Source organism: Megascapheus bottae, chromosome 14 (genome assembly GCF_031878675.1).
Source record: "Megascapheus bottae isolate mThoBot1 chromosome 14, mThoBot2.hap1, whole genome shotgun sequence".
Classification (NCBI taxonomy): Eukaryota; Metazoa; Chordata; class Mammalia; order Rodentia; family Geomyidae; genus Megascapheus; species Megascapheus bottae.
Window position 1 is genome coordinate 11,168,350 of NC_143522.1, and position 27,942 is coordinate 11,196,291.

At 45.2% G+C, this 27,942-nt stretch overlaps 2 protein-coding genes across 8 annotated transcripts in view; one reads left to right on the forward strand and one right to left on the reverse strand.

Annotated features, from left to right (window-relative positions):
• Papln (papilin, proteoglycan like sulfated glycoprotein) overlaps window positions 1-10,690 on the forward strand; it is a 29,310-nt gene extending 18,620 nt beyond the window's left edge. Inside the window, exons 19-28 of the mRNA XM_090344423.1 lie at window positions 60-198; window positions 964-1,441; window positions 2,097-2,234; window positions 2,374-2,567; window positions 2,760-2,913; window positions 3,405-3,542; window positions 4,590-4,717; window positions 4,800-4,908; window positions 7,482-7,648; window positions 9,624-10,690. Of these exons, the coding sequence (XP_090200549.1) occupies window positions 60-198; window positions 964-1,441; window positions 2,097-2,234; window positions 2,374-2,567; window positions 2,760-2,913; window positions 3,405-3,542; window positions 4,590-4,717; window positions 4,800-4,908; window positions 7,482-7,648; window positions 9,624-9,799 (1,821 nt within the window). The 3' untranslated portion in view covers window positions 9,800-10,690. The remainder of the gene's footprint in view (window positions 1-59; window positions 199-963; window positions 1,442-2,096; window positions 2,235-2,373; window positions 2,568-2,759; window positions 2,914-3,404; window positions 3,543-4,589; window positions 4,718-4,799; window positions 4,909-7,481; window positions 7,649-9,623) is intronic.
• Window positions 10,691-11,880: 1,190 nt separating this feature from the next.
• Numb (NUMB endocytic adaptor protein) overlaps window positions 11,881-27,942 on the reverse strand; it is a 97,059-nt gene continuing 80,997 nt past the window's right edge. For 3 of the 7 annotated variants that reach the window (XM_090344425.1, XM_090344427.1, XM_090344424.1), the window contains 6 exons: window positions 27,777-27,917; window positions 24,238-24,442; window positions 21,051-21,344; window positions 18,280-18,429; window positions 15,300-15,446; window positions 11,881-13,952 (listed from right to left, as the gene is read on the reverse strand). In XM_090344425.1, the coding sequence (XP_090200551.1) occupies window positions 13,237-13,952; window positions 15,300-15,446; window positions 18,280-18,429; window positions 21,051-21,344; window positions 24,238-24,442; window positions 27,777-27,917 (1,653 nt within the window). In that variant the 3' untranslated portion in view covers window positions 11,881-13,236. The remainder of the gene's footprint in view (window positions 13,953-15,299; window positions 15,447-18,279; window positions 18,430-21,050; window positions 21,345-24,237; window positions 24,443-27,776; window positions 27,918-27,942) is intronic. The other 4 variants (XM_090344428.1, XM_090344426.1, XM_090344430.1 and 1 more) reach the window with 2 other exon arrangements.

The window sequence follows — 27,942 nt, forward strand, 5'->3', positions numbered from 1 at the left end:
GGCTGTGCACTTTGGACTCACAGCTCTGTCCCTTGCCTCTGCTTGCTGTCTTCTTCCAGGCCCCCAAAGCCCACCAGCCGCAGGCAGAGCAGAGTGAGCCCATGGAGTGCCGGGGTTCCCAGTTTGGCTGTTGCTATGATGACGTGGCCTCTGCGGCAGGCCCGCTTGGAGAAGGCTGTGTGGACCAGCCCAATTACCGTGAGTGGCCTGGTCCCACTGGGTCCCCAGCTACCACTCAGAGCCAGAGGCCCATCTGCTGTCTCCTTGATCCACTTGATACTTGAGTATCTAGATGTCAGGCTGGGGAATGGTGCTAGGTGGTTCTTGGGTCCAAGTTGGAGCTTGAGGTGTTTTGGATGTTATGGGTCAGGGGCAGTTATAAGGAGTCCCAGAAGAAAGAAGGCCTGGCTTGTACCCAGGAGCCAGGCTGTGGGTGAGGCAGAGGCCGCTGAGATGCGAGGGAGGCAGGACCGGAGCTCCCTGAGGCTGGAACACAGAACGAGCATGTGCAAGCTGCCAGGGACCAATCGTGGGGATGTTCAGAGCTGACAGGCTGGTGGTGGGGGCTCTGTGGAGGCACCTGGCTCAGTGGCAGTTGTCTCATCTGACTTCAGACAGATGGGGCCGATGTGCTGGCAGGGAGGGCTGTCAGAACAGGCAGGCTGGAACTGGATGCCCCGGCCAAGGAGGGTGAGGCGTAGTGAAGTAAGCTTTGGCTGGGAGTGGGGTGGGTAGGGGCTCCCAGAGGCCCAGTCCTGGCCTAGGTGCTCAGTTCTGCAGGTGGAGGTGGCTGGACAAATCTGGGCAGTGAGCAGCAGATCCTAGAAGCAGCCCGTGTGCCCCAGGGTGTGCTGGGATGCAGATGTGCTCTGAAGAGTGGAAGATGGGCAGCTGAAGCTCAGGGGCTTGGGGTGCTGCTTTATCACGGGCCACCTGGGTGACATGGCCCACTTCTGCCTCCAGCCTACCCTGTGCGGTGTCTGCTGCCCAGTGCCCACGGCTCCTGCACGGACTGGACTGCCCGTTGGTACTTCGTCCCAGTGGTCGGTCGGTGCAACCGATTCTGGTTTGGCGGTTGTCATGGTAACGCCAATAACTTCGCCTCAGAGCAGGAGTGCATGAGCAGCTGTCCAGCCCAGCATGGGTCCCATCGTCACCAGCCTGGGGCCTCTGGCCAGAGCTCTCCTATGGATGGGGGTGGCATCTATCCCAGAAGCCAGCAGGAGAGCAGCTGGCACCAAAGTGGGGCTACCGTTCCAAAACTTCTCCCATCTTCTGGTGGTTCGTGGCAGGGAGAACGAGAGCCTGGACTGGGGGAAGCACCTCGCGCTCCCCCAGTCTTTGGAGAACAGCCCTGGGGCCAGGAGCTTGGGCCTAGGGCCCCTGGATTGGGCAGAGATGATGTTGGACGGCCAGTGCCACCCTCCTATACCAACTCCAGGTGAGGGCAACCTTCACCAGGTCGGGGACAGTGTGCACAGGCCGGAGCTGAGCCTGGCAGAGCTAAGCCCTGTGCTCCAAGCCCCTCCCTTCCCTAACTTTGGCCCGGCCTGTTGGGCTTGCTGCCCTCCTTAGGGGTGGGCTGGGGTACTTCTACACAGGCCTGTGGAAGTGGGTACCTGGGCTCCCCATAGCTCTGCCTGGTAGTCTTGAGCCTGGCTTCCCTGGGGCAAGCCGCTTGGATTTTTCCTATGTAAAATGGTGATGCTGTACCCATCTCCTAGGTTTGGGGTGGGTTCTGTTCTCCTGTTTATTATTCTTTTATTCCTTCTACCCTTGGGATTGGATCAGATGAATAAGCATTTTGAGAAAAGGAAAAAACAAGGGAAAAAAATCCAGAAATATGTGCCAAGCTTAGTTCCAGAGCTTAGTTCAGCTTCTCTCCCGCAGTGGGTATGGCATGTAGTTCTCCCTGCATCCCCTACCCTGCCCGGGCTTGGTGCTGGGTGAAAATTCTGTGCCTCCAGGCTTCTGGAGCTTGGCCTCCCATGGGACTGCCAGGTCCTACCAGGGCCTGTGACAGGCCACCTGAGGTGGCGGTAGTCTCTGGTCCCAGCCCTCATAGCAGAAGAGAGCCTCACTTCTCACCTCTCCAGGGTCAGCTTGGCAGGCTCAGAGCCCTTGCTGGTGCAGGTATCTCTGGGGCAGCTGGTGCAGCTCTTTTGTCCAGGTGATGCCCTCATGGATCCCCAGGCTGGGTGGCAGAAAGATGGCCGGCCCATCTCCTCTGACAGGTGTGTAATGGAGATAGCCACATGGCTGCGTGTGGGACACTCTCCCCGCCAAGACCCCCGTGGCCTCCCCTGGGTGGGAGCGGGACTGAGGCAAGAGTCCTCAGAGCCTGGGCTCACACCTCCCTTTCCCTCTGCTCAGGCACCAGCTGCAGTCTGATGGCTCACTGGTCATCAGTCCCCTGCGGGCAGAGGATGCTGGCATCTACAGCTGCGGCAGCCTGAGGCCAGGCCATGACCCTCAGAAGATCCAGCTTCGGGTCACAAGTGTAGACCCGCCTCGTCCACCCCTGGGTTCACAGGCCCAGCATGCGAGGACGGGGCACAAGGAACAAGGCAGGGTGTTTCCTCAGTCACTGCCCGGCATACACATACACAATGTGGGGGTGGTCTAGAGTGCTTCTGTGGGTGTCTTCTGGCGGCAGGAGGATGCCCTATTTCTCCACATGTGCTCCGCCCCACGGCTCTGGTTCCTTCTAGTTCCTTCTCTCCACAGCTCACACCTTGCTTCTCCTGCCCTCACTGCAGGAGGTGACATGGCAGTGCCATCTGAATCTGAGCGGAGACACTTTCCCCATCTCAGGGACCCAGCCCAGGGTCACAGACTTCCAGATTCCAGCCTAGGAGTAGATGCCGGGGGCCGGGGAGCCGTCCCCCCGTCACAGCCACGGCCTGCAACCAGGTAGCAGCTCAGCCAGCTCTTCCTGCTCTTAGTCTCTCTTACCCAAGTGCCAGGGTCCTGGGGCCTGGCGGGAGGAGGGGAAGGTATGTGCCATCACCCGACCTTGCTGCATCTGGCAAGAGTCCTTGAGCCACTGGGCTCAAGTAAGAGAACGCAGACATGGGTCTCAGGAATGAGGAGGGAGACATACAGAGATTGCTTCTTGAAGGAGTGGGGCCTGGAGTCTGCCTTTAGGAATAGTTTATAGAGAGGATAAAGGAGAGCCAAGTCAAGGACAGGTGTTCACCTGTCACACTAGATGGGGACAGCACAATAGCTTCGAGACTTTACCCCAGGTAGTTTTAGGGATAGTGTCCCACCCAGACTAAAGGAATGAAGTTCCAAGCTGCAACTGGCTGCACAGGGAGAAGGGGGTTCATGCACAGGTGTCCATGGGAGTGGGGGAAGTGGCAGCAAGGGCCTCTTACCGTTATGGGTGGCTTGTTTTGTAGGCTGCGTCTGGACCGGACTCAGCCAGGGGTGGTGGACGCCAGTCCAGGCCAGCGGATCGTGCTCACCTGTCGAGCCGAAGGCTTCCCGCCTCCAATCATTGAGTGGCAGAGAGATGGACAGCCAGTCTCCTCCCCCAGGTCCATTCAGTCTCCTCCTCTCCCCTCCACCCTGAAGAGGTTTGAGTGGGAGGCCAAGGCTCTGGGGAGATGGAACTGGGAACACGGGACTCCTGGGCCAGCCAACAGTGGAATCTCTGGGCCTTCCAGAATGGGTCAGGGAGACAAAGATAGGAGATTCATAAACTGAGTCTGACATGAGGAGATGGAGTCCGTGGAGTTCTGGCTGAATCCTAAGGCTGACATTTATTGGCCACATCCAGAGTGTGAGGCTTGTTTTCTTGTGTAATCGACAGGAGCCACATGTTGGCTCGTTGGCTCGTGGTATTTCTAGTTTAGTCTTAGGTACAATCATGCTTGGAGCCTACTTAAGTGATTGGAAAGACTAGAAGCCCAGAGTGAAATTATTTTGTATTAGAAAACTTGATTTCTTAGGTTTAAAAGTCAAATGATACCTGGGAATGGTGGCTCATCCCTGTAATCCTAGCTACTCAGGAGGCTGAGATCTGAGGATCTTGGTTCAAAGCCAGCCCAGGCACTAAAGTCCGTGAGACACTTATCTCTAATCACTAGAAAACCAGAAGTGGCGCTGTGGCTCAAGGGATAGGGTGGTAGCCTTAAGCTGAATAGCTCAGGGACAGTGCCCAGGTCCAGAGTTCAAGCCCTATGACCAATTAAAAAAAAAAAAAGCCAAATGTGAGCTGGGTACTGGTAGGTCCTGCCTGCAATTCTAGCTACTCTAGACGCTGCGATCCAGACAATTGCAATTCAATGCCAACCCAGGCAGTAAAGTCCAAGAAACTCCAAAATGACCATCAAAAATCCAGGCTGGAGGTATGGCTCAAGTGATAGGGTACCAGCTGAGCGAGCATGGTGAGCAAATGCTGGATTCTGATGCCAGAAAAAAGCTTTAAAGTGCTTGCAGAAGAAAGGGGTGGGGTCTCAGGCCTCTGGTTATTCCTCCTCCAACAGTGGGTGCTGCTCTGCATCTCATCCCTTCCTACAACCTCTCTGGCCTCAGCCCACCTCCCTCTGACCTGGAGCTGACTGACTGTGTTTGGTCCCTAGACACCAACTGCAGCCTGATGGCTCTCTGGTCATCAGCCACGTGGCAGTGGAAGATGGTGACTTCTATGCCTGCATTGCTTTCAATGGACAGGACAGGGACCAGCGCTGGGTCCAGCTCAGAGTTCTGGGTAAGGCAGCAGTTCTGAGATCAAGTTACACAGTAGGGCAAGATCTGTGTAGTGGCTGACTGTGTGGCCTCCTTGTGCCCAGGGGAGCTGACAATCACAGGGCTGCCTCCTACTGTGACAGCGAGCGAGGGTGACACAGCCAGGCTGCAGTGCGTGGTGGCAGGAGACAATGTGAACATTCGTTGGTCCAGGTACAGTACTTGTCTGGGAAGGCCCCTTCATCACCTCAGGTGTGGGCAGGCTATCCTTCTTTCTGCCATGTACATCACTGTCACCACTGCTTCCTCTGCGGCCTGGGACCAGTGGTGGAGGCTGCAGAAGCTTCATCCTGTACTATGACATTCTAGCTTACTTTTCCATTTTTTTTTCTTTTTGAGATAGGATCTTACTATGTAGCCCAGGCTGGCCTTGAACTCATGTTTCTCCTGCTTAGCTTTCCCAATGCTGGGATTATAGGCAAACCTACACTATGGTTTTACTTTATTTTTGTTTTACAGTGGGTTTTTGGTTTATGAAAACATATCTACATGTCTAACTTTTGAGCCACAGTTCAATCTCTGGCTTTTGGGTAATTAATTGTAGATGTATCTCATAGACCAGTCCAGGCAGGAAACTCTGTGATCCTCAGATCTCAGTCTCCTGAGAGTGAGGATTAGAGGCATGAGCCACCAGTGGCACTAGAGTTCTGTAACCTCAACATTACTGATATTTTGGACCATATACATTTGGTTGTTTTGGTCTAGGTATGTGGGACCTCTACCCACTGAATGCTAGTAATAGTTCCCTCTAGGTCATGAAATAGAAAATGTGTCCAGACACACCCCCATTCTCCTGTACTGACCACAGGGCTATAGAGCATGGGGACTTGTGACCTTTTTATCCCTCCCAGTTGAGATCTTGTTCGTGCTTTATTCCAAAATTTAATTTTTTAATTTTTTGTGGGTCATGGGGCTTGAACTTGGGCCTGCACATTGTCCCTGAGCTCTCCAGTTCAAGGCTACCACCCTACCCCTTGAGCAATAGCCCCACTTCCCATTTTCTAGTGGTTAATTGGAGATAAAAATCTCATGTTCTTTAGTGCCCCAGCTGGTTTTGAACTGCAATCCGCAGATCTCAGCCTCCTGAGTAGCTAGGATTATAGGCATAAGCCGTGGCACTCGGCCACAAAAATCTATTTTTTGCCTCTCATTCTTGGGACCGAAAGGACCTAGGTTAGGTTCTGATAGTCTGATAGTTCTGAGGTCATTTGGGCCTGAGGAGATGATGCTGTGTCCCAGGACCTCTGGATGGGGCACTCCCCCTCCCCCCCCATGCATGGAGGAGGGGAGGCTGCTTAGAGCCAGGGCAGGTGACTGCAGCTGAGCTATAATGACTGAGAAGCAGTAATGATGTTCCCAGGAAGTAACAAAGGTAGCCATGTTGGACAGGATGCAGGGATGGGAACAGCCGTGCACAGTTGGGGAGAGGAGGCAAGGCCCTTGATGTCAGCTGCTCCTGTTGTGATCTTCAGTACTCAATCCCTACCCTCACAGAATGGCTGTCCATTTTATCTCTACCTGGTTATTTCCCTATTTTCATTGTAGCCCCTGTTCCAAGAGACACTGTCCTGCGCAGCCATCCATCATCTAGGTGGACGCAGTGAAGTCTTTACCCTACCTGCAGTTGCTGCTAACCACAAAGTGCTCCCTTCCCTGAGCCCCAGGAAGGGGCAGGGCTTTGGCCTCGCCTTGGGGACTGATAATGTATTTGGGTCTCAAATCTGCCTCCTGGTATCTGATAGGCTCAAAACAGAATACAGCCACCATTCACTTGGCCTCAGCTTGAGTCTCCCAATTGGAGGCCAGCACCATCACCCAGTAACTCCCACTTGATTGCTTCCTCTCCCCCGCCCCCAACATCTGACCTTTACCCATATCCCTTTATTCTATCCCTTGTGCATCAGGCAGCAGCCCCTGCCCTAGATGCACTTCCTGTAAGCCCCCACCCCTTTCAGACCCTGCCTAGCTCAGATCCCTCTACCAGTCCCAGAAGCCATTTCAAACCCCTGGCCAGAGCCCAAGATCGTGCTGACTGGCTCCTGCCTCCGTGGGTACTTCTTGCTGTGGCTGCGACCTTCTGGAGTCCTTGTAGTCCTCGTGTCTGTGGGCCAGCTGTTGTGCTGCCTCTCTCTCAAGAGCAGATCCAGCCCACAGCACCCGTCCCAGTGGCCTGGAGGCAAGGATGCTTAGTGTGTTCTGCGTCCAAATTCTTGGCTAAGGAAAAACCAGAACGGGATTTCTTTGTGGTTGCGATCTATTTACTACAATTCAGATCAGTGTGTATGGTTTGGCCGTGGTTTCTCCTATGTCTTGGCCCTTTCATCTTCTGAGGCAGGAGTCAGGGGAGTGTCTGTTTAAGAATGGTCTTAGATAATTTTCTTCCTTGATATCCCCAGTCTCCTAGTGCCATAAGAACAGTGGTGCCAGGCAGTGTGGCTCACGCCTGTAACCCTAGCTACTCAGGAGGCTGAGATCCAAAGATCTCAGTTCAAAGCCGACCAGGACACTGAAGTCCGTGAAACTCTTACCTCCAATTAACCACCAGAACACTGGAAGTGGAGTGTGGTCCAAGAGGTAGGCAGTAGCCTTGAGTGGAAGGCTCAGGGACAGCGCCCAGGCCCAGAGTTCAAGTCCCATGACCGCAAAAAAAAAAAAAAGAAAAAAAAAGAAAAAAAATCAGTGGCCCTGGAAGGCTCTCTCACTTCCTCCCCTTCTCTCCCCACCAGGAATGGGCTGCCAGTGCAGGCTGATGGCCACCGGGTCCGCCAGTCTCCAGATGGCACACTGATGATCCATAATCTGCAGACCAAGGATGAGGGTGCCTACACATGCAGCGCTTACAGAGGGAGCCAGGCAGCCAGCCGCAGCACGGAGGTCAAGGTGGTGCCACCAGGTAGGGGGGCACGCGCCCCAGGGTACTTGCTCCTTTCCCATGGCTGGCTATGGGTTCTGGAAAAGCTGCACACTTAGCAGTCCAAGGGACTCCAGTTCAAATCTTGGCTCACACTGCCACTAACTTCTGGGGCAAAGGGTTTACTCCCCCTGAACCTCACTTCCCTCCTCCTTACAGTCGAGCTGTCCTGCCTTCCAAGGATGGGGTGCAGATAAAGGAAGCAGTGCCCATGCTGTGCAAGATGGCTGCTAGGCATGATCACGGATGTGTAGCTCTCATGGTGGCTTTCATAATCATGCTCAATGTGCAGACCACTGAAGCCTGTCCCTTCCAACCGGGGTGGAAAAGCAATGGGGATGAAGCTTGTGCGAGGCCCTGGGTTCCATCCCCAGCACCACAAAAAATAAACACAAATAACCCTTTATTCTTAAAAACAAGAGTGAATTATAATGACGTGGCTTTCTGATCTTTTGGGCACACAGCCCAAATCCTAGAAGGTAGGGGATATAATTTTCCTTTCATCAAGGAGACCATCAGAGAGCTTATGCCATATCTCTACCTGTCATATAGAAGATCAGAGACCCAGAGGGCCTAAAACCAAATCTTAAAACTGCTTGGAATCTTTTTTTTTTTTTTTGTACTTGTGCTGGGGCTTAGAGCTTCCGGTTCTCAGAATGTTTGCTGACACTACCACTTGATTCACACTTCCATACATATATGTATATATTTATATATGCATCTACTTATACATATCAACATATATCCATACGTTTTCATATTTTATATACAAAATAGTAATCTGTATATAAACACGACTATATCATATTCATATATATGCATATATACATATATCAGTACTGTGATATTTTAGCCTTATGCTCACTTGCTCTTTTTTTTTTCTTTGTGCTAGCCCTGGGGATTGAACTCAGGGTCTCCTTTGCTTGCTTGGCTTTTCTGATCAAGGCTGGCACTCTATCACGTGTGCCACAGCTTCACTTCCAGCTTTTTGGTGGTCTCATGAACCTTCCTTCTGGGGCTGGTTTTGAACCTTGACCTTCAGATCTGTCTCTGGATAACTAGGACCACAGGAGTGGGCCACTAGCACCAGTCTTTAGTGAGTTATATTTCAGCAAATGAAATATGGGAAAAAACGCTGCCAACTGAATGACAAAGTGTTGAAGCACTATGGGCTATGGTGAAATTTCCCTGAGGGAATGAATGCAGGGTGATAGCCTGGGCCAAGCTGTTTGCACAGACTTGCTCCAACCCTGGAGATGGTGTGGGGCCTGGATGTGCCACTGTCCTTGTCTGGTCTGTTATTTGAGTAAGACAGAAATGAAGTACCACACCAAGTAGGAATTGACATTTTGTGTTTCTGTCCATTCCAACCTGGGTGGAAAAGTGATAGGAATGCAACTGGTGCGTAGTTATAGATGTGTCTACCTGAGAAAAGAAATCTGAGTCAGAAATGTGCTTGATAAGAATGCCTGGCGGAGCCCCTGCTGTCGGGTGGCAGCCACAGTGAAACTGTCGAATGAGACAGACACTCCTGCCTCTGTCAGGCCCCTCTTCTGCCCTCTAGTGGATGAACCTTGCCAAGTTTCAATAGAGGCCTAAAGGGCAGACAACACAGCTCTCAAGGACTCAAGTTTTACTTAGGGCTGATTTCTTCTCAAGACTTGAGGTATACCAGAGTACAATCCAGAGGCTAAGGCAGCTGTCATTTAGGCTCTTCAGGTCTCCTATGCAGGGAGTTAACTTGAAGAGATAGTTAACCATCCAGCCAGTAATTCTGGGTGTCTGGGAAGGGCCATGCACTGGACAGAGGACACAAATAAACCAGAGGACCGCTGCCTGCTGAAGGGAAGCCAGCAAGTGGGTGGCAACTGTACTCACTCCCAATTTATACATCTGGCAGGCGAGTCTGTGCCAAACAGAGCTGCGTCACCCACATCTCTTTCCCCCTGTTCTGCAGCACCAGCGGCCCAGCCTAGGGACCTGGGCAGGGAGTGCATCGACCAGCCGGAGCTGGCCAACTGTGACTTGATCTTGAAGGCCCAGCTCTGTGGCAACGAATATTACTCCAGTTTCTGCTGTGCCAGCTGTTCCGGCCTCCAGCCGCATGCTCAGCCTGTCTGGCAGCAGGGATGAAGGCTAGATCCGGCCTTAATTCTGAATAGTTCTCTAAGAGAAGACAGACTCAGCCCCCCTCCCCAACCCCCAATCTGAAACTGGCAAAGGAAGTCATCTTCTGAGGATACCAGCCCTTTCAAAAACCCTCCCAGCACTGGACTGGGTAGCTTTCCCACAGGCCTTCCAGTGTCTGTGGAGGACATGACCACAGGCTGCTGCTGAGATTTCAAGGGGAGGAATCTGTTTAGAGAGGGATACTCTTTCCTTTACCCCTTCTGTTCTGTTTCTACTACAGGTTGTGCTTTCTTATCTGAAATGCTTGGGACCAGAAGTGTTTCAGATCTTGGAATATTTGTAGACGTTATCAACTGAACATCACTAATTCAAACATGTGAAATGCCCTGAAATCTAAAACACTTGACTACTACGTTAGCACTCAAAAATGTCTAGACTGTGGGGTATACTGGATTTCTGGTTAGGGATGTCATTCTGTACAAGGGATCCATTCTTGCTAGATCCTGAAGCTGGGAAGTCTGTCATGTTTTCAAAGTTCACACCTGCCTTAGAAGGAAATGCCCGTACTGGCGTGTGAGGAAGCATTCTGTGAGAGCTGAGAGTCACAAGGTGTCAAGTGGTGGTCCACTGCTGTAGCCTCTCATCTTTCTAGGCGGTGCTGAAGTCAGCTCAAAGCCTGCTGATGTTATGAAAGCTATCAGCAGAGTGGGATGGTGTGTACGGCTAAGAACAGGGATTAGGCATGGGAAGAGGAAAACGCTCCTTACTCCACAGCCAGCTGCAAGGCTCCGTGTGATGTGTAAAGCTGACTGCCCTGCCCCATGCCGGGACCACCAGGAGCTTCTGTTCCTAAGTAGGAGTCTGTGAGGCAGCGTGCTTGCTGCTCAAGGAAAAGAACAGGTCATCGTTAAAAACAGAACAAGTAGGATGAGGATCCAATGGGGACGGGTGGCGTAATAACAGTAAAAATGGTTTCAGAAGTAGCTTGAGTTGAGGGACGTCAGCCTTCCCTTTTCAGAACTTTTAACACGTGGATGCTGACACAAGCTTAGCGGCAATGAGTTGGCAGGTCCCTTTCCACTTCAACTTTCTACAATACTCTACATCATTGTTCCTCTGCAGTTATTTGTGGACACAGAAAAGACAGGCGTTGCGGGAGCAAAGCTCTTCAAGGTGACTTTTATTACCTACACATGGGCTAAAAAATAGAAAAAGTATGTCATGGGTGGGTATATTTCTCAGTCTCTCTCTCACCCAACAAAGGCAACATCAACAGATGTATTTTCTTTCCACTTGAAAAGAGAAACCTCCTCATTCACCCTGCTGGATTTTGCAATAGAAATAGGGGTGGAAAAGGGCAAATTTCTTGGGCTTCCTCATTTGGTGAAATCAAAATTTGGCTTGATGGCACATGTACTTCAGAAGGTGACAGCTGAGATTAGCCCGCCGCAGAAGCTAGCCCTTCTCAGAGCTAGCCACAGAATAGGGAGCTAAATTTAGAGGTAAGGATCAAATTTATTCTAGACTAGCAATTCTCAAACCTATTTTATATTGGGAGATTAAAACAAAAGTAACAAAAACATCCCATGATCCCCCCTCAATTCTCACTAGTTTTGATTTACTTGGTTTTATGTATAGGCTGGGCACTGTATTTTTGGTTTTGCGTTGTTGTGCTAGGAGACTATGCATGCTAGGCTCATCTTCTATCACCGAGCTATACCCCCAGCCTTGGGTTAGGCTTTTAAAGTGTCCCTAAGTATTTCTAATACATGGCCAAGGTGAAAAAGCACTGTTTTATTTTTGGGCCAGTGCTGACATTCTGCCTTTCCAATCAGCTACTAGGAGACATCTGTATTGTTGCTCCAGCCACACTTCAGCATTAAGAATCTGAATTTTAGAGATCCATTTGGGACCACCAGAGCCTAAATATGAATTTTAAGGATATATTAGTCTAAGGGATTTTCTAGCACTAAATCAGACATTTGCAGCATTAGCAGAGTAAAGAGAGAATAAGGCCAAAAAGAACAAGTGTAACTCACTTGCAAATAAAGAAATGGAAAGAACAGCCCTTCGTGAATAAAAGCTTCTACCACGAACATTTATTTTTGTTAAAGCAGATTATAAATTCTCATCAGTACAAATATATATATTATGTATGTGTATATATATATGTATATATATAACTTACATGTGATTGTAAGGCCAACGTTCAAAAGTAAAAATGAGATGGGATCTCATGTTGTTATCTGAGGTCAAGTGGCTGCAACTGGCAACAGTACACTCCATTCAGGGGAGGGGAGGGTGCATACATGGAAAACAAAACCACATTTCCCATTCCCACAAAACTTGCAGGAACAAAATTTAAAGGACAAAACCCACATTACAAACCAACCCAGTTGGCCTGCATTCCCTTCTGTGGATGTGATTATGTCATTGTCACCTAAGTGTTAAAATAAAGGATTAACATAAGGAAACTGCAACAATATATAGAAAACATATATTCTCTAGAGCATATTTAGATTGATTTCATTAAAATAATGACATTAGAATTTTATCATAGTTTTAAAACCAGGACAATACTGCTTTCATTTTCTTTATTTAAAACTACAATCTAGTGACGGTATTGGTCATAAGTATGATTGTGGTTGCAATGTGCTACTTACAATGAATGACCACAGACAGGCCAGGGTCCTGCCTGCAGCTTTCAGCTTCCTCCTTTTACTTCCATAGGCATCAAGGATAAATCAATCTTATGTACAATTTCTTACAATGAACCTTTTTACTTTTGGCAAGATTACTTACAACTCATACAACTTTTTAATATTGAGAACTATTTAAAATATTCTAAATGCATAAAAATAAAGAGTTTGGCTTTTTTGATATATATATATTTGTAATATCTATTCTGTTGACCCCGCAAACCTAGCCCGGCTGAGCAGTGCTGATACATGCTCCTAAGACTTTGGGCAGTACAGCCTGCTCCTCTTCTCAACCTGAGCACAAGCCATGCTGCTCCTGGTCTCTAAGCCAGGCCAGTACTGGGAGGAGGGAAGTAGGTGAATGGCCTAAAAAAATGAAAGGAGGTCATTTTGCTTCCTGCTGTTTTCTATTCCAGTAAATGTGCTTTGAATACAGATTCCTGTTCAGATACTTCTGCCTCTCTGTTGCCAGAGGTCTGTAAGGGGGTGAGGGAGGCAGGTACAGAGGGCGACATTTCCTTGGCTTCTTTAGTCTAGCTGCAAGTCTTCTCTAGGAATGATTTTCTCCACTTCTTTTCAGATCACCCCTCACTGCAACTCGGTGCAATTACTTGCTCCTCGGGACCGTTAGGGTTAGTGAGAAGTGTGCTGACCGGGAAGACCTAGGCCCCTTTGCTTGTTTGACCTTCATGCCCTGCCCTTGCTTAAGTACAGACAAGATACGTATTTCATAGAGATTGCCTAAAGTTCAATTTCAAATGTCTTCTGTAAGTCCCTGGAGAAAGGGTTGGTAGGGGAGGGGTTAGTGCGCTGCTTGGACTTGCTTTCTAGTGCAGCCCACTGGGCTTCGAAAGGATCAACTGGGCAGTGGCCTGCAGGAACCTCTATGTGCTTGTCCCCTGCAGCCAACCTGCCATCGTCTACACCATTGAAAGCTGCAGAACCGTTGAGGTGCTGAGCAGGAGGCTTGAAGAAGGGGCTGGCGGTGGTACTGCTTGTCTCATACTGAGGGAATGTTTGCTGCCTGGCCAGGCTGGGTGACTGATGGGGGTGAGCAGCCTGAGGATGACCTGCGGTACCAAACACATTGGCTACCATCTGAGAGGGGGTGATGCCTACCACAGGGACATTAGGGGCTGGATAGGGCATCCCATTGGCCACAGGGTAGGACTGGGCAGGGACAAAGGCTGGCTGCAGGGGTGGGACTACCCCCACTGGCACAGGCTGAGAGGTGAGGAATGCACTCCCTTGGAAAGGTGGTACTGGCTGGGAGATGGCGGTGGGTGGAGGTGGCTGAAGAACTGGTTGCAGAGGGGCAGCTGGGACCTGGGGCTGCTGGGCCCGGACACTCTTCGATACTTCTTCCAACCAGCGGTCAGCCTCAGAGGGAGTGCGTCTATGCCCAGCTTGGAAGAGGCCTGGAGAGGCGGCACCAGAAGACTGACCCCACTCGGTCCCTGGAACCAACAAGATGAAGAGAGACAAGAGAAGTCAGTGGTTCCTTTCTTCACCTTATAATATTGGTTATTTGAATGGTTCTACCGTGAAGGACAGGTCCTCTAGCAGGTTACTTTCTGGTTCTGGGGAGAGGGAAGTATTACTAGCCAAGAAAATTTTGTGTCGAATAAAAAGAGACCATGTTCAGACCATGTTCCTATCTTAGAAGGTGGAAGCCTGGTCTTAGAAATCTTTCCTTGTTGTCATGGCTTATCCACAGAACAGAAACTGACTTTTACACTCTCTAAAGGGCTGGCAGGTTCACTTTTGTTTTACAGAACAAAAAGAAAATTATCAGAGATCTGGCCTTAGTGGCTCCCTGTCAGGTTTCTTTGGGGGGTCAGTCACAGAGGTTGAACGACCTGGGTGCTGTCCCTGAGCCTCTTTACGGTCAAGGCTAGCGCTCTACAACTTGAGCCACAGCACCACTTTCAGTTTTTGAGTAGTTAATTGGAGATAAGAGTCTCACAGGGACTTTTCTGCCTGGGCTGGCTTTGAACCACGATACTCACATCTCAGACCTCTGAGTAGCAATGGATTATAGATGTGAGCCACCAGTGTTCGACTATATGTTGCCTTTTTGATAAAAGACTATCAAACTTTAAACCTTTTTTGGCTTTATTGTTAGTAGATGTTTATTACAGAAAAAATGAGTAAATACAGAAAGGCAAAGAAAAAATGAAGTGTTCTTTGTAGTACTTTTGGTATATCTGATCTCACAGAACTCCTCTTCCTACAGGAATGTCTACATATGACTAATCCCAGTGATGGACTTTCTGGGAATGGGGATCAAGAATCTGTTTTATAGAAGCTCTATGCAAGCCCAGCATGGTGGCCTATAATCCTAGTTCCTCAGGAGGCTGAGATCAGAGGATAGAGGTGCAAAGCCGGCCTGGGCACTAAAGACTGTGAGATTCTTATCTCCAATTAACCACTAGAAAAGCAGAAGTGGTACTGTGGCTCAAGGGGTAGGGCGGTAGCCTTGAGCTGAAGAACTCAGGGACAGCATCCAAGCCCAGAGTTCAAGCCCCAAGATCGACAAATAAATAAATAAATAAATAAATAAATAAATAAATGCATGCATGCATGCATGCATGCATGCTCTATGCTTGGCTCTGTTGTAAGAGCTACCAGTCTAATCTCTTCAGCCTACTGTCACCATCCTCTCTTAGTAAGTTCACCTCCAAGAGGGAAAGGATTCTTCTTTAGTTCCCTTTACTAACTGTTTTTTTTTTTTTTTTTTTTTTAAAGAAACAGTGTTGTTTATCTGATCCCAGAATCCTCACCACCATCTGTGGCCACCTTACCCGGATGTGTGGCTGCCATTTCCTTGTTAGCAGCATCAGGGGCATGGGCCCAAGGGTTGGTTTCACGCACAGGCATTGCTACGGGTGCTAGAGCAGTATGAGCTGGCTTAGCAGTAAGCACATGGAAGGCTGAATCAGTGCCATTAGCTACAATGGGAGCAGACAACATCAATGGAGTTAATTCATGCAGGGTGTACAAGCGACCCATGGAACCGGGTCAGTTAGGCCAATGTACAATACTGGTGGAAGAGACAAGAAAGAACAGGTGATGTTGGGATAATCATGCTATCTTGAAATGGATACACAACATATACCTTCTGGTGAAGGAACTAGAAGGAACTGAAAGTCAATGTTTGAGGTAAATGTATGTATGAAGAAAAGAAAAATGAAGCCTATATAGATAATTTAAATTAAGTTGAATAGAGCTGTTCTTATGAGCAGAAAAAAAAAATCACCCCCCTCCACAATTCCCCACCATCAAAACGTTTTTAAAAAGGGCTGGAGGGGTATGGGGCTGGGAGTTTGGCCTAGTGGTAACAGTGCTTGCCTAGCATGCACAAAGACCCAGGTTCAATTCCTCAGCACCCCATATATATAGAAAAAGCCAGAAGTGGTGCTGTGGCTCAAGTGGTAGAGTGCTAGCCTTGAAAAGCCCAAGGACAATGCTCAGGCCCTGAGCTCAAGCCACAGGACTGGCAAAAAAAAAAAAGGGCTGGAGGGCTGGTGTGTGGCCTAGTAAGTAGCATATTGCCTAGCATGCATAAAGCTCTGGTACCTGCTTGGTACCACATACACAGAAAAAGCCCAAAGTGGTGCTAGCCCAAAGTGACAGCTAGCCTTGAGAAAGCCCAAGGACAGTGGCCAGGCCCTGAGTTTAAGCCTCAGGACTGGTGAAATAAAGAAATAATAATTAAAAAAAAATCCTCCTAATTATTCCAGCTATAATTCAGCCCTGGGTTTAAGTAGATACAGTATTTCATTCTATACTTTTCCAAAAGTACAAAGTATACTAACAATAATAATGAGTTAATTACTGGGGACTATATCCATAATGGTAAGTTTTACATGTATCATTTCATTTGATTTCCTCATAGGTCCCAGAGGGCTAGCTAGAGGGAGAAGTTTACAGACGTTCTGCAGATGCCTGGGAGAGTAACAAGTACCATATACACTAAGTTCTTACCTATCCACACATACTTATGATAAAGTTTAATTCATAAATCAGGCACACCGAGATCATAATTGATTAATCATAATAATCATAATTATTAATAATAACTGAAATAGTGTTTATTTTTGGTATCTTCTATTTACTGTTCTGGGATGACAGTTGATAGTGAATGTAGGGGGAGCACAATATGTGAAATTAAATGGTACGTGTTTTCATTTACTGAATAAATTTATAATGTACTACAGAATTAAATTCATGTATTGCTTTTTGAAGATTTTTCCCTTTTGTGATGTTTGTGCTACATGCTTCATCTCCTTTCTTACAATCTGCTAGCACTTGCTCCTTTTGCTGCTGATACTCCAGCATCAGTTTCTACTTTTCACCCTAGCTCTCCATCTCTGTCATATTTAGAATGGTGCAGACAAGAACCTTCCCCTACCTACAATACAGGCATTAGCTTTAGGACTCATCAGCCATCTTTATGGGATTGGTGCTATTTCATATGGTTTGTAGACTGGGAGTCCCTTCTGGCACAGAAAATACGATATTTTATCAATTGTGCCCATTCAATGCCTTGAAAGCAGGCAGTCAATGGTATATAGCAGTTCTGAAGTCGATATTCACAAAGATCTGAATTTAAATCCTCCTTGTAGGATGTAGGCAGTTCACCTACCTAAGGCTTTTTGAGCCTTGTTTTCCTCATCCGTAATGCCTACATCAAAGGATTGTAAGGATAAAATAGGAAACTGAGTGAGTACTTAATCACAATGTGGCAGGCACTCAAGTGTTTGAAACACTGTTCTTATTATTTCTAATATTATGTTTGTTGCTTGGGATGAAAGCTATTTGATAACCCTAAAAAAAAGCACATGATAATAAACATTTATTAAGAGAAAAAGACTCACTTCTAGAATTAAAGTATATATAGCAGTGTCTTCCAAGAAGGGAAGAAACATTTATTCTGAGAATTCTCTCAAAATAAATGGTGAAAAGGCAATTATAGAAAGTTAAAATTGAAGGTTATATAATTAATATACATAATTGAAGGTTATACTATTAATCTCTGAAAAAAAACTCACAACAACTTAAATAGTAGCTTTTCAATGCCATAAAGGGAAATGTTAAGACACATATTATAGAGGATGGAATGAACTACTGTCAAATGATGAGTCTCTGATAGGGAGAGGGTAGGGAGTCCAGGCTTCAACTTTGGCACTGTTGACACTTAAGATAATTTTTAGTTTTGGTGCTGTTTCCTCTGTACTGAAGGATGCTTGGTAGTGTCTCTGGGTATCTACCCAAATGCTAGTATAAACATCTCTTCTTCAACTTACAGAAACAATGAATGGCAAATTTTTCTCAACAGGAAAAATTACCTTTGGCGAGAACTACTGTGTCTTGTACCAGAACAAGTCCTAATGATAGTTAATTCTGGGAAAATGGCTGTGCCTTCAGACACTTAACAGTCAAGTGGCCAACAGAACAGTGGATCAGGGTTATAGAAACTTCTAATAGTCTTTACCTTCCATTTCCTGAGTATTATGCTAGAATAAACCTTTGCTGAAACAAAACAGAACACAAAACAAAAAGAAAAGGAGACAAGAGAAACTCCATGCAGAGCAGTGAGTGCAGACATTTTTAGGAAGCAGGAAGGAGATAAAGCCCAGAGATGTGAGAGGAGAGAAGGCAGCGAGTCTAAGATCTCCTAACGATGTCTAGCTAGCTGGTAAAGCTCAGTATGCCAAGTATAGTTAGTGAAAAAACAGACTGGTTTTAAAGAGAGCGGGTGAGCACATCAGAAACACCCACCTTGGAGGGCAGGAGACTGCGGGGCCACCACGGGCCCTGGTTTGGTCATTGGGGCAGAGGAGAAGGGGTCCTCAGAGGGCGTGCTGAAGGCACTGGTGATCTGAGAGCACAGGGAGCTGATGCTTTCGGCCTCTCCTTCCACCTCTGGCACTGCAAGGCAAACAGAAAATGGTTTCTACTCAGGAAAATGGTATAATCTGGAAATTTTGGCCATGGCAATGTCACCATTTTCACTTTCTCCAAAGTTTCTAGGACCAAGTCATAAACTGTTATTTAAATTAAAAAAAAATATATAGGCCAGGTGCCGGTGGCAATATAATCCTAGCCACTCAGGAGGCTGAGATCTGAGGACTGCAGTTCAAAAGCCAGCTTGGGCACAAAAGTCCATGAAACTCTTATCTCCAATTAACCACCAGAAAACCAGAAGTAGCACTGTGGCTCAAGTGGAAGAGCACTAGCCTTGAGCTGAAGAGCTCAGGGACAGCACCCAGGCCCAGAGGACCAAAAGGAAGGAAGGAAGGAAAAAAGGAAGGAGGGGAGAGAGGAAGGGAGGGAGGGAAGGAGGTTGGAGAGAGAAAGGGAACTGACATGTAGGATTCTTAATACTAGTTTTGAGAACCCAGGCACAGTGGTACATGCCTGCAATCTCAGCTACTCAAGAAGCTAAAGCAGGAGGAGGATTACTTGAGTCCAAGAGTTTAAGCCTACTATAGGTAACAGTGAGACTGTATCTTTAAAAAAAGGAACGTGGTAGGTGGGGCACGGTGACTCACACCTATAATCCTAGCTACACCAGAGGCTGAGATCTTAGGACCAAGCTTCAAAGTCAGCACCAGCACAAAAGGACCTGAGACTCTTATGCCAATTAACCTCTAGAAAATGGGAAGTGGGGCTTGTCTCTAGGGTAGGGTGGTATCCTAGAGCTGATGAACTCAGGGACAGCACCCCAGGCTGAGTTAAAGCCCCATGATCCACAAAAAAACAAAACAAAACAAAAAAGGAAAGTGGTATCTCACACCAATAATTTTGGTTACTCAAGAGGCAAAGGCAATCGTGGTTTGAGGCCTGCCCAGGCAAAAACAAACACCCCCTTTTCTCCCCCCCCAAAAAACCCAAATAGCAAGACCTAACAGCTTGCCAAGGCTCCAAAAACAAGCTGGGTATGGTGTTTCATGCCTGTAATCTCAGCTACACAGGAAGTATAGGTAGGAGGATTGTGGTCTGAGGCTACAAAAAGGATAAAATGATACCTGAACAATAAATGAAACAAAAAGAGTTGGAGCACAGTTCGAGTGGTAGAACACCTATTTATCGTGCAAAGGCAAGGAGTGAGTTAAAAAGAAAATATGAGCCAGGCGCTAGTGGCTCACATCTGAAATTCTAACTACTCAGCAGGCTGACTTGGCTCAAAGCCATCTTGAGAGACTCATCTTCAATTAATCTTCAAAAAGGTAGAAGGAGAACTGTGGCTCAAGGTGTAAAGTGCCAGTCTTAAGTGAAAAAGCAAAGGGACTGTAGTCAGGACCTGAATTCAAGCCCCTGTGCTGGTATGGAAAAAAAATGATCTTGGAACCAGGCGCCAGTGGCTCATACCTGTAATCCTAAAATACTCAAGGGGCTGAGATGTGAGGCCTGCCCAGATAGGAAAAGTCCCTGAGACTGTTACTCTTCAATTAATCATTAACAAGTCAGAAGTGGTAGTACACTAGCTTTGAGAGAGAAAGCAGAGACAGGGCCCTAAGCCCTGAGTTCAAGTCACAGGACTGGTACCCTCTCCACCCCCCAAAACAATAACAACAAGAACAACCCTGACTTTGGTATACTTTTGTATCACTGAGGAAGCTAAGTATGTGTGCAGAATCTTTGCTCCCTGTGAAAAAAGAACAGTTTCCCTGGCTCTGCTCCAGAGAGAAATTAAAACAAGATACTTAAAACATCAGGAACTTCAGTTTTAAAAGGCACTGGAAGCTGAAAAGACCTTCAGTGATCACCTAGTTTAAGTATTCTTTAAGTCTACCTTCATCTGTCAAAAGAACAACTATTTTCATACCACTGCAAGTGAGTGCCTACTAAGGTGAAGCTTCCTCATGTTCTTTTACAGCAATAGCTTGACATATTTCAGAGGGAAGTAAAACACGGCCCAGAAGCACTGACAAGATCTAATACTGGGTCATATGATGAGGATACAGCTTAAGAGCTGGCTCTGTTGAACCGAAGCCACACAAGGGATTGTGTGGCAATTTTGAAACTTAATGAATAAATGTAAGGAAGCTCATTGTTTCTGATGAATAACATATCTGAGATTTAAACAAGAGAGTGGTTTAGAGTTTCTTCCCTATGAGGCCAGTCAGCTACAAGGACAATGAACACTTATTCATTTCTTCTGGTACATCTGCTGGTGGTGTTAGTTAACTGTGCAAATTTCTAAAGCCTTTTTAATTAATCCTCTCCTGGGTCCCAAGTAGCAGAATACGAACGGAAACTTGAGGGCTTTGATGTTTAGAAACAGGCTGACTGAGAGGTAATGTGCTTACCTCAGGACAAACCACAAACGGTGGCTTAGGCTAGGAATTCCATCATTTACTTGTTGAAAAGAAATTAATGACTCACCTCTATGGACCTTAGTTTTATCCCATGGGAAGTAACAGAAGCTACAATCATCACCCAGCCTCAGAGAGGAGCAGCTACCTGGGTAGGGTTTGTGTTGCAACTGGAAGTGATGGCAATGCTTCAGGGCAAGAGCTCTTGCTGAGCCAGGTGCACACTGTTACCTGCATTTTTAATTGGGAAATCAGTCTTCCGCTGCATAGTGGAAGGCAACTCGTTGATGCGTAAGGATAGTTGGCGTTTAAAGGGTGACATCTTCTGGCTAAGAGCAGGAAATCCTCGGAAAGAGCCTTGGCGAGCAAGCTGTTCAATTGGTGCATGCCGGCGCGGGATGGCATGAGGATTGTTCATCTCCAGAGAGGCAGTGGCATCCAGAGTGGGAGAAGTGGGAGAGGACGGAGATGGAGCAGCGTTGCCAGATGCCACTGATGAACCAACAACCATTTTATCTGTTTCAGCTCGAAAAAAATGGAGAGAGAGAGAGAACCTTAGCCATCCACAAATATTCTGAGTTTATAAGCTGAGGAACTAAAGTTCTCATTTTTAAAACTTCATTCCCTTCTCAGACTGGAAGTAGGATTTGCATCCTCTATTCCAACTAAGTTGTCATGTGAGGGACTTTATAGTCCATGGGTTTCAATGTTTGTTTGGTTATTTGAGGAGTGAAGATAACTTTGGGAATAAAAAGTCAGAAATGTCTAAAAGCGTCTAAGTTTGAATCTTGAAATAATGGACAACAAGCATTTGTAGCATATCTGAATTAAAGAATGAAGAAGGAAAAAGTTAAAATTTTATTAAGCTTAAATATGAAAGACTTTTGCCAATGAGTAGCAGTGAGCTGTATTCTGATTGTGGTGAATCTCTACTTCCAACCCTCATAATCCATATAAGATCTTAGGACTTAGTTGGTCTTTTGCTGTGTATCACAATGTTATTTGGTGGTATTAAAGAACATTCTGTTGGGGCTGGTGTGGAACCCAGTGGCAGAGTACTTGCCTGCCAAGTGTGAGTCCATGGTTCAATCTCCAGTGTCACAGAAAATGAAATAAATGAAATTCAGTACAGCATACTAAACAAGAGCAATACAGACAGAGTTTTCAAGTAAAGACAGCATGATATGGACTGCAGACATGGATTAAACAGAGTGTCTGCCTAGGGTCCTTGAGTTTAAACTCTAATACAGCTCCCCACACCCTCTCCCCCCAAAAAAAACCTAAATTTTTTTTTCATTTTGTTTTTATTTGAGAAAGAATAGCTGGAACTATAGACACATACTCTTACACTTGACCTATTGTTTTTAATTAATTAATTAATTAATTAATTAATTAATTTGTGGGTCATGGGGCTTGAACTTGGCCTGGGCACTGTCCTTGAGCTCTTCAGCTCAAGGCTACTGCCCTACCCTTGAGCCACAGCCCCACTTCCTGTTTTCCTGAGGTTAATTGGAGATAAGAGTCAGGTTCTTTTGTGCCGGTGTTGGCTTTGAACCTTGATCCTCAGATCTCAGCCTCCTGAGTAGCTAGGATTACAGACTGAGCCACCGTGCCCAGTCCATTTTTATTTTCATTTACTTTTTTAGTTCAGAACTCAGGGCTTCATGCTTGACACACAGGCATTCTACCATTTGAGTCAGAATTCTAGTTCTTAGTATGCTTTTTATATTTTGGTATCCTGGCACAAATATTTATAAGAAATGTATGTATAGTGTGTGCTATAGTCTCAGCACTTGGGAAGCTGAGGCAGACTGAGCAATATATAGTGAGACCACATGAATTCCCATCACTATCAAAAATTTCAAATCAATACACGTGTGAGTTCTTTTTTTCAGCACAGGAAGCTAAAATTAGTGCTGTTTGGGTATTAGATAAGTGATGGCTCATTTAGAAATAAACCAGTAACAGTACTATATAATGTTATACCAATTAATGTTTGTAAATTTCTTGTGGTTTAACCCTATACATAAACATTTCCTCCTACCATCTTGGTTTACCAACTCAACTTTATAGACTATTAATGTTTGTATGGACATTGTTACAATGATGCTGTGCGTACCTAAATTTTTTTTTTAATATTACAAAACCATGTACTAAAATGAACAGGTCTATGAGGGGTTGACTTTTGTGATGAAGCATTAAAGATTATAGCGATAATTACTCAACATAGTTTCTCTGTTAGATCTCTGTTATTATCTCCTTTGCAATTGTAAATCCTGGAGCTTGTGCTTTTCCTTCAAAATGTTAGGTCTTTGATAGCATCTGGTTTTCATAGAGACTAGATACATCAGAATTAAAAATCTGATCCATTGAATGGATACAAAAAGTGAGATATATATACAATGGAATTCTACATAGCCAACAGACAAGATAAAATAATGGCATTCACTGGGAAGTAGATGAAATTAGAGCAAATCATGTTGAGTGAGATAAGTCAAGACCAAAGGAACAAAAGGGGCATGATATCCTTAATATATGGATAGTAGATCCAAACAGTCCAACAGTGATGACTCAATATTTGGGTACCCAAGGTTATGGACATGGTCTTGGAGATATAAACATAAAAACAGACATAATATACTCTATAGACATAATGTTTTATTATATAGGTTAATATGTATTTATGACATACAAACCCTCAGCTTAATTTTAATTATGTTCTAAAATCTATGTGCCAATGATTGTATATAGAGATTCCCTTCTTGAATACTTGTTAGACATGACATTTGAAATATGATGTAAAAATCAATGTTATAAACTCTTTTTTTTTTTTTTTTTGCCAGTCCTGGGCTTGGGCTCAGGGCCTGAGCACTGTCCCTGGATTTTCTCAAGGCTAGGGCTCTAACACTTGAGCCACAGCACCGCTTCTGGCTTTTTGCTACGTATGTGGTACCAAGGAATCGAACCCAGGTCTTCATGCATGCTAGGCAAGCACTCTACCACTAGGCCAAACTCCCGGCCCCTATAAACTCTTTTAAAAAAAAATCTGATCCAGGATGGGGTGGGAACAAGGGCCACCTCTGCACTTTCTTTAACTTATTCTTACTTGTCCCACAGGAACTTAGTATAATAGAAAGAGTACATGGTTTTTAAGCTATTAAATTAGCCACTCTTAAGGAAGGAATTATTGTAGTATTTTCAGCTTTATTAACAAGGTCTTCATCTACTGCTCAGGGTTTTCCTTTGGGGAAGGGTGTGTGTTGGGGACAGAATCCAGAGTTGTACCTGCTAGGCAAGTGCTCTACCAATCCTGGAGTGTTTTTCTTAATTTGACAAAACTTGTCCCTGCTAGATTTAAACTATTAACATGCTGGGAAAAACTACATTAAATAAACTCACACTGTAGAACAGATTGTACCTTTCTTAGCATCTTGCATTTGTTTCATGACCTCCTCCCTTTCTGCTTGTTCAGTAGCAGTTGTGACACGGAATGATCCTTCTCGTGTAAAAGTGGTCCGACTGGCATCAAAAGTAGCAGTCACTCCACATTCCTTCTCCCGCTTCTGTTTGCGCTCTAAACAGGCTGCAAAGGCACAGCCAACTGCATGGCTCAGTCTTTCACCCTAAAGACAGAAGGTTTTTAAAACTTAAAAAATGTATCTGCTTTAATGTAAGACAAAATGTTGTAAAGTCCACTTTAAAAGTAAGTTTTACATATTAGCATACCAAATTATTTATATCACAGGTCTCAGATAAAGTGATCTTCAAAAACCTGCTTTTGTGAAGACCACTGAGAACTCATTGCCAATGTTCCTTGTGTCACCTGAGCTCCGGTTACACACTGCTCAAGTTTCTAAGCTTTATAGGCAAATCCAGCTGCCCTTTAAAAGGGGAATTGTGGGAGTATTTTCTAGGCATTTTGGGCTTGCAAACATTGTCAACATGTCTAGGAAGAAAAGGTGTGAATTCAAAACTTCTAATAAATGCAATTCTTGATTTTAAAAGGGAATCAAACAAAGCTTAGCTTCAAGTCTTTTTTCTGAGTGTCTCATTCTCTCACCACCTTCTCTATTTTTGGCTCTCAGTACTTTTAGAATTTCTCTTCTGCTGCCCTCATTTTCTTCTAGTTCTCTCTCTTCCAAATTTATTTCCCAACTACACACAGGCAAAAGTGAAAGCAGATATATATATATATATATACACACATATATATATATATATTTTAAATATAAATTTACTTTAAGCTGGGCATGGTGGCTCATAATCCTAGCTACTCAGGAGGTAGAGATCTGAGGGTCAAGGTTCAAAGTCAGCCCAGGCACAAAAAGACCTGAGACTCTAATCTCCAATTAATCACTAGAAAAGGCTTAGCTCAAGGGTAGGGCGGTAGCCTTGAGCCGAAGAGCTGGGGGACAGTGCCCAGCCGAAGTTCAACCCATATGATGCACAAAAAAATGACCTCATTGTTATCACAAAGGTGATGGACAGAGAGAATCCAGTTACATAAGTTAGGTAACGAGTATATTTCCTTTTGTATAGTGTCATCCCTTCCCTTCTGAAAGCATATTTAACTATACTCTCTACTGAGAAAGTAAACAGATTTTAAAAAAAAGTGCTTTGTGTGGGGGAAGAGAATGGAGATAATATAAGTATTTTTATAAAGCAATACATACATTGATTATCCCAAGAGTCAACTCAACCATTCAGTTAATTATTTTTATCAGAGTTATCTGCATTATAAACTATACCCTTTATTGTATAATAAAAATATTAAGAGATGCTATCATAACTCTGGCATCATTCATTGTGGGAAGAGATATTTGGGAACAGGGAAGCTTTTGTGGTATTCTTAAAATCAAACCACATGGACAGTGTTTCTATGTAGAGCTGTTGAATAAGTTATTTCACTGGGGTTCATGTGCCAGTATCAGACATCAGAAGGACAGAAACTGTGCAACATTCTCTGTTTCTAAGATAGATTTTACATGATATTTTTACCATTGGCTAATTCTTTTTAACTAATAATTCCTTGCAGGTACAAATGAACACAGTTACAGATTTAAGTATTTCAGTCCTTACCCAATAAGCATATACAGTTCTTTTGTACTCCACAACTACACAAAAATGATACTGATAATAGCTGTTGCCCAGTACTGTAAATAATCATTTAGTAAAACTATGAGCAACTATGAGAACTAGCTATTTATGCTGTCTGTGAGAAACAGCAACATAATAGTAATAGTTAATTTTTTTCCTTTTTTTTTTTTTGTCAGTTGTGGGACTTAAACTGAGGGCCTAGGTGTTGTCCCTTAGCTCTTTTTGCTCTAGATTAGTGCTCTACCACTTCCAGTCACAGCTCTAAGCCTAGTTTTCTGGTAATTAGAGATAAGAATCTCATAGATAAGCCAAGCAGGTGGCTCACCTGTAATCCTAGCTACTCAAGAGGCTGAGATATGAGGACCATGGTTCAAAGCCAGCCCAGGAACTAAAGACCATGAGCTCTGTGGCCGTGACCTTGAGCTGAAGAGCTCAGGGACAGTGCCCAGGCCCAGAGTCCAAGCCCCATGACCAACAAAAAAAGAGAAGAATCTCATGGACTTTCCTGCATAGGCTGGCTTGAATTGTGGTTTTTGAATCTCAGATTCCTGAGTAACTAGGATTATAGGCATGAACCACCATTTCCAGGAAACAGTTAAAATTCATTGACTTTTACTATGGTTCAAGAGTACAGAAATTATTATTATTTTTTGCCAGTCCTGGGCTTAAGCTCAGGGCCTGAGCACTGTCCTTGGACTTTCTCAAGGCTAGAGCTCTACCACTTGAGCCTCAGCACCCCTCCGGCTTTTTTGTATGTATGTGGTACCGAGGAATCAAACCCGGGCCTTTGTGCATGCTAGGCAAGCACTCTACCACTAGGCCAAACTCCCGGTCCCAAGTACAGAAATTATTGAAGAGCAACTTGGGCTGGTAAGAAATGCAAATTCTCAAGCCTCAACCCAGGGCTACAGAATAAAAAGTCCCAAGAGACCAGTCTAACCTAGATGATTCTGATACAGTCAAACTGGCCTGAGAGATTCAAATGGCCATTGGACTATGATCTGACAATCAAATGTTTAAAAAAAATTATTTGGTATTGTAGACTATGAGTCCAGTGATAGCAAAATCTCAGGGTCTAAGAGAGAAGAATGAAGGAGTAGTTAATTATTTTGATAATTATTTCCAACACACCTCAGCTTTGACAATAGTTTGGAAGCAACTGTTCTTGGCCAGAATCTATATTAAATGATTTTATAGTCTTTACAATGCCTTTACAGAAGTAGATATGAAGACTTAGAGAATGTTAAATAACCTGCCCTCTATGGCACAGCTAGTAGGAAATACACCAGAACTAAACCCAAGGTCTGCCCCAGAGACCCACACTTTTGACATCTGTTTATACCATTGTCACAAAAAAGCTTTAAGAATCTTTTGGTCAGTTTTAGAGCATAAGCGCGACCATATCATTTTAATTAAATGGTTGTTTAGCAAATGCCTTACTCTTCTTGAATTTGAAAAAATTCAGGAAATTATATATATAATGTAATAAAAAGAGCAAAAATGGACATGCTGAATTGAAACTCCTTTGTAAAACTACTTAAAGACACTTTGAAATTACATAAACGAAAACACAGTAAGATTATTGTCATCTAAGAGACTTGTCTTTCATGTTAGAATTCTGGATAATTTACATGAAGGATAAAAATTTTTTTTTTTGGAGAGGGTCTTGCAGGCTGGCCTTGAATTCACTGACAGAGTAATAGTAGGAGTGTGGACATCTTGAATAAAAGGAACAAGATATTTAGAAAAGGTAGTCCCATCATACACTGACTTAAACGGTTGTAGAAACTGACAGGTTGAAGCCATCTGGAAGCTCAGGCTTGGCCACTAGTGATAGAATACCCACAAAATTGGACTCACCGTGTCCTTGACAGCCATGAAGCAGTGACAGATCCAGCGCCGTGTGGTGCCATCCCGACATATGTAAGAGAAGGCTCTATCAAAGTTCCTATCTGGAGCACAGAAAGAGACTTTCTCTATTGTCTGGTCAACTATGAGGTCCTAGAAAATAGGAAGGATAAAGGAA